This window comes from Vombatus ursinus, unplaced genomic scaffold, assembly GCF_900497805.2.
Source record: "Vombatus ursinus unplaced genomic scaffold, bare-nosed wombat genome assembly UNPS02009062.1, whole genome shotgun sequence".
Taxonomy (NCBI): Eukaryota; Metazoa; Chordata; class Mammalia; order Diprotodontia; family Vombatidae; genus Vombatus; species Vombatus ursinus.
In genome coordinates, this window is record NW_020948840.1 from 17,532,719 (window position 1) to 17,545,770 (window position 13,052).

Below are 13,052 nucleotides of genomic sequence, written 5' to 3' on the forward strand. Positions count from 1 at the left end.
GTTTTTTGGTTTTTGAATGCATAAATGCATTTATTGAAAATCCAGGGATAGCAATACACTGCATGTACAAACTAAGATTTTTGAGACATCCTGTATTGAATATCTGTAGATGAAGGGTCACAAAGTTTTGATCCAGCAATAGAGTTCTAAAGAAAACAGTCTCTGAAGATGCTCTGGCAAATGTAGTTTAAGGATGACCAACGAAAAATGTCAAAGTTTTAATGGGAAGTTGTTCTTGAAGAATTATATCTAATGAACGTAGACATAGGTTTGGTTGTTTTTTTTTTCCTTAGAGATAGGCCATAAGAATAACATAAGGTAGTATTTCTAACGTGGGCAAGGTAATCAAAAATTCTCCAAGCCTTGAAAAACTTTTGCATCTGCATGCCTTATGCTGTGGCTCTAATAAGAGAAACAAAGGTATAGCTCAGTTTTGTTAACTAAGGCCCCCAAAATGTGACTTTTCCTACAGTCACACAGCCAGCTACTAGGTGACAAGAGTCAGAACTTGGGCCCAGGTCATCTGAAATTTGAATCCAGACTCATATGAATATAGATTTAGAGCTGGAGGGAAGTTAAAGTCAGAGTGCAACCCTCTCATTTTGCAAATGAGGAAAATGAAACAAAGAAGTTAAGTGATTTGCCTAAGGTCACATGGGCAGCAAGTGGTATAGCTATAACTCAAAACCAGGTCCTTTCACTCCACAAAGTATTTTTTTCTACTGTACCATGCTGGTTCCACACAGCCACCAATTCCATGGAAGCAAAAACCCCAATTATTTGCCTCATCCTTGCACAGTCCTGCCCCATTTCCCTTATTTCCTCTGAGAGGTTGCTTCTTTATTACTGCTCTCACTCTTCCCTGAAGAAAATGGGAAAGGGCAAAGATGTTGAGAGCTAGTCTAAAGCCTTACACACAGAATGGACCTTAGAGGTCATCTATTTCCACCCCCTTATTAATGAGGAAACTGAAGTGGTTAAATGATTTGCCCAAGGCCATACAGGTACTAAGCAGAAGGGATTCATTCTCCAAATTCAATATTATTTCCACAGTACTACAATCTTCAAATTCTGATACATTCCAAAACTGCACAGCCTCCAGAAGGATTTAATTACAAGCATTCAAAAGGAAGTATTCTATTCTCTCAGAGAAGCTGAGCCCTTCCCTCAACAAAGGAGGGCTTAAATTATACTTTAAAATCTCTAGAATTAACAACATATTACCACATCTTCTTTCTATTTATTTTCTGGAATTTAATTCAACAAGCACTTAGGAAATGCCTACTAAGTGCTGACTCAGTTCAGGAGGGGGGAGAACAAAGAAGAAGAGAGCCACAAAGGGCAAGTACCTCATTAGATATCTAGCCACATGTGTATAAAACCATAAAACTTACATTTCATTATTATGTAAGATACGGATAAATCACAAAATTATCTATTTTATGCAAAGAGAAGTATTACTTCAGTGCTCAGTACAGAGCGAACAGCATTCTGTACACTAAGAACTATGGGGAACCAAAAAGAATCATAGTTGCTGTCCTCAAAAAGCCAAATCTAAGGTGACAAGAATCAAATACACAGAAAAATGCAACCATATAACTAAACGCCTAAATAATGTTTTTAAGAGTTTTACATGAAAGTGTTGGGGTTAGTTGGTAGGGGCTTATCTGAAGGCAAGCTCCTGAAGCAAGTTGGTTTAACAAGGGGAAAATAAGCATTTATTAAATGCTAACTATGTGCCAGTAAGGGCATACACAAAAAGAATGAGCAATTCTCTCTCAAAGCTAGATCCCTTAGGAGGTAAAGTTAAATAGAAGCAAAAAGTTACATGAGCTAACTCTACAAGAGACTTCTGTTCAAATCAGGAGAAATACTTCATGTTTGTGTGATTTGCAAGTGAATCATAGGCATGAAGAATATATGAAGCATGGACAATTTCCTCTAGCTCCTCTAAGAAAACAATCTTTGAACTTTCCGTATTCCAAGAAAGGATATTTATGAAGAAGTCAGAGAAATCTGGGTAGACTTAAATGAAATGAGACAGAGTAAAGTAGGATGAACTATAAGGAAAATTCACAAGATGACCCCAAGGAAAACAACAGGGAAAGACTTCTAGACTCTGATCAATGTAGTGATCAATCATGATTTCAGCAGCCTGATGGTGAAGCATGCCTCCCATAGGTGGTGGATGACAGGAACAGAATGAGGCATACCTACATCAGACATAGTATCTTCTATTTAATTTTACAAATTTGTTACAAAGTAATTCTTCAAAGAGTAGAGAGAGTCATTCATTGTGAAGCAATAGCAATGTTTAAAAAAAAAAAAAAGAAAGAATAGCTTTTTTTTTTAAGAGTGGAAGTGGGAAAAGACCAGTGATAAAGGCAAACTCCCACTATCAATTTAAGCTATCACATGCTTTATAATTTTAAGAAAAATGTCAATGCCTTCTAAATTAATTTACTTATTCAATGCTACACCAAATTTCCAAAAGAATATTTTATAGACCATTGAAAAAAATAATGAAATTCATATGGAGGAACAAAGGTCAAGAATCTCAAGGAAATGACGAAAAAAGTGGTTAGTATCAGTACCAGTTTTCAAACTATACTACAAAAATAGTTACCACTAAAATAATTTGGTACTGTTTTAAAAATGAGAGGTTAATCAGTGCAACAAACTAGGTACATACACAATATACAGAAGTAAACAAACATAGCAACATAGTGTTTGATAAACCCAAAAACCCTAGTTACTGAGAAAGACACATTATTTGACAAAAACTTCTGGGAAAACTGAGCAGTATTCAGGCAGAAATTAGTTTTAGATCAACACCTCATGCCATTCATCAAGATATACGCTAAATGGATGTGAACTAGATATAAAAGGTCACATCACAAATAAATTACAGGAGCAAGGAAGAAGTTCCCTTATGAATCTATGGCTAGGGGAAGAGTTCATGACTAAACAAGACACAATCACCCAAGATAAAAGGACAATTTTGATTAAATGAGATTAAGAAGGTCTTACACAGACAAATCTAATGCAGCAAAAACTAGAAGGGAAAGAAGTAACTGGGGGAAAAATCTCTTCAACAAGTTTCAATAAAGATCTTATTTCTAATATACAGAAAAAAATGGATTAAATCTTCTAAGAGCCATTCCACAATAGACAAGTGATCAAAAGATGTGAGCAAGCACTTTTCAAAGGGAAAAAAAATCCAAGCTATCAATAACTACATTTAAAATGCTCTAAATACACTATTGCACTATTGGTGGAGCTATGAATTGGTCCAGTCATTCTGGAAACCAATTTGCAATTATGTACATGAGGTTATTGAAAAGGTCTGTGACCCAAACAACTATTAGGCTTATAACCTAAAGGTATTAAAGAGAAAAAAGGATCTACATGTACAATAAATTTACAGCAGCTCTTTATTTACTCAGTAATTTGTTCCGCCCATCCATTTATTTATGACATTCTTTTTTTGTTTTCCCTATTAGCCACAATAATTAAAAAAAGGTAAGAAAAATAAAGTAAAAAAAGTATGCTTTAATCTGCATTCAGTGTTGATCAGTTCTCTTTCTGGAGGCAGACGGCATTTTTGTCAAAGGTCCTTTGGAATTGTCTTGGATCACTGTCTTGATCAGAGAAGCTAAGTCTTTCACAGTTGATCACAGTTAAAATATTGCTGACTTCACTTTTCATCAGTTTATATAAATCTCAGGTTTTTCTGAAACCATCCTACTTGTCCTTTCTTATAGCAGGACAGTATTCCATCATAATCATAATACTACAACTTGTTCAGCCATTCCCCAATCGATGGGCATCCCCTTAATTTCCAATTCTTTGCCACCACAAAAAGAGCTTTTTAGCAGCTCTTAACATGGTAGCCACAAACTGGAAATTAGGGAACTGTGTTCCTATTGAGGAATAGTTAAATAAACCGTGGTATATCAATGTAATGGGGTATTACTGTGCCTTAAGAAATGATGAAATCAAGTTTCAGAACTGGGAAAACCTCTATGAACTAATGCTGAGCAAAGTGAACAGAGCTAGGAGAATGATTTATACAATACCATTATGGAGAAAGACAACTTTGAAAGACTTTGGAACTCTGGTCAACACAATGACAAACCACAGGTCCAAAAGAATGAAGATGAAACACACAACTCACCTGCTAACCAAAGTGATGAACTGAAAATGCAGAAAAGAGACATATATTTTCAGACAAGGTTAATGAAAGAATTTGTTTTGCTGGACAATGCAGCTATATATTGAGGGCTTTGTTTTTTCTTTTGTTTAACTTCCTCAACTGAAGGGAGAGAGGGGTAAAAGGAATAGATGATTAAAAAAAAAAAACAAATACTTGAAGAAAAAAGATTTTACTAGCAAACTAATACTTGCTTCTCTCCAACTTTTAAGTTTAGCAAAGCACTTCAGGTGGCCTTCTGTTTTACCAGCATCCAAAACAATGAGGTAATCATGTCCACTCACAATTTATCTCAACTACAATTTAAGCATTTTCTTGACTGATAAAGTCTAATGTTTACATCATTGCCCTAGTCTAAGCATTATCAAACATCAAAAGTTTTTACCAATATCCATTAGATATGCTATAGGTAGGAGTCCCTGCTACTTTAGTGGAGTCTATAATAAAAAGATTACATGAGTCAAAAAGGACATATAGATTTTTAATAATTATATGAATAGTTTAGATGATAATGGGTTAGAAAGTTGGAAGCTAGATTCAAAGGTGGCATATATTAAGTGAACAAAGTTTCTTGGAAGATCAGATTCACTAGACAGAAAGGGAGACTGTTACAGTATGGAGGGTGACCCAAGGAAAAAACAAGAAAAGTAATTGCCTGGACAGTACAAATAAATGTATAAGGAGAGTTAAAATTTGTTATCTAACAGTTATGTGTTATTGGAGTGTTATGCCCGAGGATTAGCACTTAATCTGTTAGACCCATTAGATTAAGTACCAAAGTACCATAGCTTAAGTGGCATGTGAATGACAATTTACCAAAGGAGAAAGAAACTTGCAGCCTACAATGGAGGCCAGTATAATACTGGAATTAAACTGTAAAACTCATGAGTTAGTATCAAGTAGAAATGGAGGAAAGAAAGAAAAGTTCAAATGATTATAAAATCTAAACTAGGTGACTATCTATAACTATAGTGCAAAATACTGAGGTTATGCCAAGGCAAGATTTGGGTAGAAATACCAGAGACAAAATCCATTCTACTTCACATATTAACCACTATTTATAGGATGGGGAACCAAAATAAAGAAACCCACTACAGGATCTTGGGTGCCTAGCTTTTTTTCCTCAAGGATGAATACTGACAAGATGCTCCACACACGACACCAAACACTAGAATAGAGGACAAAGTGAGGGGGAAACCAATACCTGCTTTTAGCTGACAATGTTTCTCCCTCAGCAAAGCTGGAGTACTAGAGTGACAATATTGTCCTCAGATTTCTCCTGATACTGTCTTCATAATGCTATACTTTGTTGTTCCTCACCAGAAGCAGATAAACCAGGTCCTCCAAAAGGCCAATAGGGCTGGGACCCAGGCAGAATGAAATGATGACTATTCAAAAGACAGAGAACGTGCAGAAGGAAAGAAAGAGACAGGGAAATTTTAAAAAGAAGGGGAAATATTTGGAAATTGGGTTTCCTATAGGATGGTAGAATCTATTTCTAGGGGCTTCTGTGCCTAAGTTGTTTTGGACCCTAGGCTAGGGCCAGCTAGGTGGCACAGTGGATAGAGCTCTGGCCTTAGAGTCAGGAGGACCTGAGTTCAAATCCATACTCAGACACCTGACACTTACTACCTGTGAGACCTTGGGCAAGTCACTTAACCCTGACTGCCTCACAAAAAAAAAAAAAAAAAGAAAGAAAAAAAAGAAATCCTCTAAGCTGTATCAATCTTATCCTCCTTGAACAGATCAGTGCCTGGCCTCTGCTCCTGTCCAACCTCATTCCCCAATTCATTCCAGCATGACCCAACAGGGAATGGACACAAACGGTCCTATGAAAAGTACAAAAAGATATACAAGCTTAAAGTGGCATTTTTTTTGGTATCACACAATGGAAAGACTATGAATTTGGAGTCAGAAGACCTGGGTTCAATTTTTAGCTGTTACTTAACACCCATGTGACCTTAGACATGCCACTTAAATTAGATATAATTTCCTCATTGGTTAAAAAAGAAAAAAAAATGAGCAGATTAGACCATCCAACTCTAAAGCCCATCATCTATGATTTTCCTATGACCCAGGAGAGAAAGAAATAATCAAATTGAAGACCCATATCCTTACACCTAGAGAATTCCCATCTTAACTAGTATCAGGATAGGATACTATTAATTTGTATATACATCACATGTTGCTAAACCAAGAATATTTCAACCCTCTTACACAAAGGCATTCTTGGAATGCCTATCAAATTCTAAACATAATCATTTATGCTCATGTTTTGAAGTGAGATGAAAGCTACTGCAACAGCTCAGGTGAGAGGTAATGAGGGTCTGAACTAGAATGGTGTCTGTGACTAAAAAGAAGGGAACAGCACAGACTCCAATCAAAAGTTTTCATTCTGAACACACACACTAACTGGCAAAAAGTAGACTGGAAGGCCAAGGGTCATGCTAGGTAAATAGGTAATATCAGCCTAAGACAAAATATGTGTTGTTTTTAAACAGAGATTGACCATATTACCTCCCCTGCAGCGTTGAAGAGAAAATCTAAAAACATATAGGAAAGTTAAGAATCAAAGAGCATTAAAATTGCCTTAACCACATATAAGGTATTTGAGAAGAATGCAACATTAAACTTGGTGGAAAAAATAACATCTCAATTCAATGCTACTGTAAGAAAACTATATGATTTTCTTTTAAAAGAAAAAACTGGAGCTACTTCCCTGAGAAGCTAAATAAACTTTATACTGTAACTTTTTTTTTAAATCTGAGGAGGAGACTATAATCACCTCATCTGTTTGGTATCTTTACTTCTAACTTACACAGTCTGTATTTAGGCTTCCTGCACCATGCTCGACTAAAGATAAGAGAAAGGGACTTGGATTTGAGTCAGTAAGATATGGGCTGAAATCCTGGATTCACCACTGACTAGCTATGGACACTGGCAAGCCAGAGCTGCCTCTATTTACATCTGTAAAATGTCCTGCCTACCTTTTAGGGTCTAAGATCAGTCAAACTCAAACAGAACTGATCCTTGCTGGCCACCACATAATGACTTAGAAAACCACAAATTAACATCACCTGTGTTGTACTGCATTTTTAAAAACCTTTTCTAATTATATTTTAAACTGATTCAGTTTTAAGCCTTATGATTTTGACACCTCTGTTGTACAGATTTATGCTTTGTTTACAAAACAGCTGTAATGAATTGGGCAGGGTTACTCAGCTAGTTAAAATGCTGACTCCAAGTCCAGTGTCCTTCCCACTTAATACCATATTGCCTTTCATTCAAGAGGCAACTAAAATGCCAAAAGATATTCATTCCACTACTAACCTTGCTACTAGTTGGGTGATCCTGGACAAAAAACTTATCCCCATCTATAAAATAAAGATAACCTGTGCTCCCTGCCTACCTCATAGGTATTATCATCTCGCTTCCTAAACCCACCTATCCTCCAAATTTGTACATTTCTAATGAGGGAACCACCATCTTCCCACTGCCATTTATCCAGGCTCATAAAGTCTTATCCTTGTCAATTCCCTTCCTCACCTCCCAAATCCAGTAAATGCCAAATGTGGTCAATTTTACCTCTCAAATATGCAAGGAATCTGTCCCCTTCTCCACTCACACAGCCACCAACTTGGTTCAGATCCTCATCACTCCTTGCCTGTGCTACTACATTTAACAGCCTCTTAACTAGTTTCCTTGTTTCTAGTCTCACCCCAATCTATCCTCCACAAAATTGCCAAAATAATCTTTCTGAGTCTGATCATTCCAGCCAAATCAAAATCATCAGTGGCTCCCCCATGCCCAAAAGATAAAATGCAAACTCCTTAGCCTGTAATTTAAGGTCTTTAACAACCTAGCTCCAACCTACTGGTCCAGCCTTATGCCATACTAGTCCTCTTCATGAACTCTACATCCCAGTCAAAATGGACTATTAACTGTTCCTTAACTTAAGAACTTTGATATTCCATCCCTGCCTCACTACCTAAAGATAAATCATCCCATGTGCCTGGAATGGAGTGCCCCATCATCTCTCCCTCTCAGAATTTTCACTTCCTTCAAAGTTCAGCTCAGGAATCATCCTTCTGTAATGCCTTCTCTGATCTTCCCAGTCGTTCAGTGTATTTTGATTTAAATTTTCTTTGCACAATCTCTCCCCATTCCCAGAAAAATGTCACCTCATGGACAGCAGGGATCATATACCTAGAGGAAGCTTCAGAGGCCATCCCACCCCTCTTTTTACAGAAGAGGGAACTGTGGGGCAGAAAGGGGCACATTAAATGGCTTGCCAAAGATCATCTAAATGTAACAGTCAGATTTAAGCCCAGGTCCTCTGACTCCAGGGTCAATGCTGTATCAAGCAGCTTGGAGGGTGAAGGGTGTTTTTGTATCCCTATCACATTGCAGGATCTTAAGAAAAATGCCTTGACTTGACTAACTGTAACAGTTAAAACAAAAGTCACAACCTCTCAAAAATACTTTGATAGTTCGGTGTTATTGTACCTATTATGCACCACGTGGGTTTAATAGTTGCAGAAGATGCAGTCGAATGACTCAAACACCACCAAATGGTATCTCCTACCTGAGTTGGGCCTTTCACAACTGAAGGCCTTTCAGCAGAGGCAGATTTGGGGTACTTTCCTCCCCGCTCTTCCGGATAAAGCCAGAAGGTCCCTTTTCCCACTCTCGGATTTACACTTAATTTATTCCTTATTTAACAGAGATGAAAGCTACAAACGGATTAGCAGGAAGGAGAAACCCCTGACGAGAGCCTGAATGCTTGTGGGGGAGGGGCGTGCAGCGTGTTTCCAACGTGGTGGGTGCAGGAGGCCGGAGCCGGGGTGATGGGTTGACAGGAACAGAGAAGAGGGGAGGAAGTGGGTACGATAGGTTGGGGGGGGGGGGAGTGCGGGATGCAGAGTGATTAATCAGGATTGCCCAGGGGAGCTCGGGTCGATCTAAGTCCGGGCTGAGCACGCCGGAGGAGGGGAGCCGGACTCCCGCGTGCAGAGAGACACGCATGGCTAGAAAAAACTACTGGCCGCCGTGAGTGGCGAACAGCCCGCGTGGACAGAACGGCAGCAGGCGGGTGGGCCCGTCTGCTCCTGAGGTCCTCCCGCGGCGGGCAAGCGCTACTCCGCGGCAGGCCCCGCGGCCCCGCTCCTTCCCGCGGCTGCTGGCTCCCGCCGGGACCGCACGCTCCCCGCGCACCGCCCGGCGAGGGTCGACCTCGCGCCCCTGTACCCCCCCACTCCGGCTTCGCGCGCCCCGCCACCCCAGCTCCGCTCCCGCGCCTCCAGCCTTACCTTGGCCAGCGACCGCGGCGGGGCCCAGGCCAGGCAGGTGCAGGTGGCGCTGAGGTGAGCTGAAGGAACGAAGTCCTGGTGGAGGCGGCTGCTGGCTGTCTCCCACACTCGCAAGTGACCATCCGGACCGGCTAACGAGAAGTAGTGCTGGCCCCGCGGAGAGAAAGCACAGGGAATCCCGGACGGGGCCAGAGGGTCGCGGCGGCCTCCGCCACTCGCCGCCATTGCTCTTCTGGCCCCGCAGCAGCCACGTGTTCGGCCGCGCGCCTGCGCAGCCGGCTTGGGCGGGGTGTGTGGAAAGGAAGCTGGCCCGGACTGGACCGGGGTGGAGGGGCGGGGCTTCGGCGTCGCTCAGCGCGCCTGCGCGCGGCGGCCGCGACTACTTTAGGTTTATTGACTTTCAGCTGCGAGGCGCTCGGGAAAGCTAAGGCTCTCACCACCCTCTTTTTTTTTTTCTGACGAGGTGGTCTCCTGCCCAAAGGCACATAATTATGTGGTAAAGGAATTTGAACCCAAATCCTCTGACTCCAGACAGAGAAATTTTTCTCCTGTTTCTTTATGTCCAACCTTGAGCTCCTATGGAGAGCTGCTAACCAGTAGGACACAATAGTGAGATTTTGCACAAGTACCTGTAGCTTTTTAAAAATTGATGTATTTTCTTTTTTATATCCCCTTAAATTCTCAGTATATCTTTCCACGAAGAGAATAAAGAATTTTTTTTAAAATCTCTTTAAAGAAACTAAAACAACCGACCTACCCCTTTAAGTCCCATCTAAAATCCCATCTTTTACTGGAAGCCTTCCCCAACCCCTCAGTTCCAGTGCATTTTATTAATCATTTCCTATTTATTCTTTATATAGCTTGCTTTGTATATAGTTGTTTATATATTGTTCCCTCCATTAGATTGTAAGTTCTTTGAGGGCAAAGACTGTCTTGTGCCTCTTTTTGTATCCCCAGAATTTGGCACAGTGCCTGGCACATAATAAGCACTTAATGTTTATTGACTGATGGATGAATGGATTGATTGACTGATTAATTGGTATAGGTATAAACAGTGTTCCAGATACTTGGTCTTCTATCTCTGCAAAAAAGAGGCTGCCATCTTATTTCTTCTTTGGGGTCAAAATTGGTCACTAAGTTTACACATCTGTGGCATTTTGAAGTTTGGCACAGTCAATAAATAAAAAGGATTTATTTAGTACCTGCTAGGTGCCCAGCAATGTGTTAGGCACTGAGGATACAAATACAAAAAAGAGATAATCTCTGTCCTCAAGGAACTTCAAGGAATTCTATCAAATAGCCTGTCTACATAGGCAGTTTTCAATCATGGGTCCATTCAAATGTAATCCTTATGATGCAATGCAAAAAAAAAAAAAGTTTGATTTGGAATCAGAGTACTCCTGGGTTTAAGTCCCTTCTCTGCTGTTTGCTGTGTGACCTTGTCCAAATCACTTCCCTGCTCTAAGGCTCAGTTTCTCTAGATGTAAAATGTAAGACTGGATTAAACTATACATAAAATCCGTTCTGGGGTGAGAGGTCATTTCAGATATTGATACCAATTCCTCTTGCAAGCATACAATTAAGAAAATTAAAGCAAGTGTTACTGAAAGATCAAAGAAAATGAAATTGAACCTTATACCCTTAAAAAACAGATAGATGTCTTTCAAAGAACTGCCCTCTCCCAAAGATCCAGGTTCTGCCAAGTGTAAATCCCCCTGCAGTCCAGCAGGGTCAGGAATTATCGTCCACAGTGGTTCATCTTTGCGGTTTCCCCAGCAGACCATCACCAGATATTTTTCTTGGATATGGCCAAAATCCTCTGGGTTGTTGGGAGCATCCCTTGGAGCTGATAGTACCACCAATGTCTCTGTAATTTTCTCTTAAATACTGAATAAGCAACCAGGTGGGATTATTCAAATTTCCCTGAGGGCCTTGTAGGGTAAAGTATTCATTCTCCAAGTCTCCCAGCAAGATACTTTTCCCACAGAGAACATTTTCTTTTTTGGTGGGTAGTGGGAAGAGGAAGAAGTGAAAGGAGGGAATAGTTGGGTAACACCCTAGAAACTGTCTGTTTCCTATCCTCTAGTACACCTTCATTCTCCTTCTAGTGAACTCCTTCCCATCTTCCTGAAAATATGCGGTTTCCCCAATCCCGAAAAGCCTTCCTTTTTCTAGCCCATTCAACTACTACCCCAACTCTTTGCTGCTCTACTACTAAAATTGTTGAAACAATTGTCTATACCTAATGTTTACGTGTCTTCATTAACTACTATCTCCTTTCAATCAAGTTTCTTTTCCCAGGATTCTAATGAAACCATTCTTTCAAAATGATCTCCTAATTGCCAAATCTAATGGCTTTTGTTCAGTCCTCATACTCCTTGACATCTCTACAACTTAAAGCTCTTCCAAACTTGGCCCATCTTACTTTCTGGTCTTATACCTTATCCCTCTCCCTTCACTCTATGGCCCACTTATATTAGCTCACTGTCTGTTATTCACACATGACACTTCACCTTTCATATCTTCATGCATTTGTACTGACTGTAACCCTTTCCTGGAATTTTCTTCCTCCTCATCAGGAAATAAATTAGAAAGTTTTTTTCTCCCAGAAAGTAAAAGAAATGAATCTATCGTGATTTGACAGAATAGGGAAACAACAAGGATGAAACCCAAGTTCAATTAACTTAGTCACATCATTTTCAGCCTTCAAGACTATATTCACAAGACAATTTTACAAGCTGTCAGGATAAAAGCACCACATAACAGAAAGTAATTTTTGAATTGCACAATATTTTTCTATAAAAATAAAAGGCATAAAAAGTTGAAGTATAATAGAATAACTTATTTACCCTGAAATCAACTACCTACCATAATTACGTATACTTTTTGAAGAAAAAATATAGTCTTTCAGAAATTTACAATAATTTGAAAAATGTGTGGATCCCCAAGACAATCTGGAGATTACAATGTGCAAAATCAACAAGGTTTGGGTTGCAATAGATGAGAGGTAGACTGATGTAATAGGGGTGATTTTGCAGTTCTATCAATGTAACCTCAGATCAAGGTCACGCAGCCTTCCACAACGCAAGTTGGGGCCTGCAGCTGTGTGCCAAAGCAAAAAGACCAAATGAACGGCAAGCCTGCAAATCTGTTGCTTAGGACTCTGAGGAAGACCTGGGACCAGCAGCTGTTCAGTGGAGCTAGATCATCAGAGGCTAGCTTGCAGACCCAGAACTGGGGTTGTGAGACTGCAAAGTTCCAACTTGGAGACTGATCTAGTCAATAAACATTTTAAAATTGCCAGCTATATGCCAGTCATTGTGCTAAACCTGGGAATAAAAAGAAAAACAGAAAAAAATCCCTGCTCTCAAGGAGCTCACAGTCTAATGTTGAAGACAACAAATAAAAAGAATCTATCTGATCAAGCCCTACAGTTGACTAATTAGGGCATTGCACATTTTGATTGATCCACTCCTGAGGTGCCTAAAGAACAAATCCTTGGGTATTCAAAGGGAGCACTATCAGAACAC

The 13,052-nt window shown here is 39.8% G+C and overlaps 1 protein-coding gene across 1 annotated transcript in view; it reads right to left on the minus strand.

The window, feature by feature from the left end:
• Positions 1-9,770, minus strand: part of WDR43 (WD repeat domain 43) — a 48,210-nt gene extending 38,440 nt beyond the window's left edge. Inside the window, exon 1 of the mRNA XM_027850383.1 lies at positions 9,523-9,770. Within this exon, the coding sequence (XP_027706184.1) occupies positions 9,523-9,747 (225 nt within the window). The 5' untranslated portion in view covers positions 9,748-9,770. The remainder of the gene's footprint in view (positions 1-9,522) is intronic.
• Positions 9,771-13,052: the final 3,282 nt, after the last annotated feature.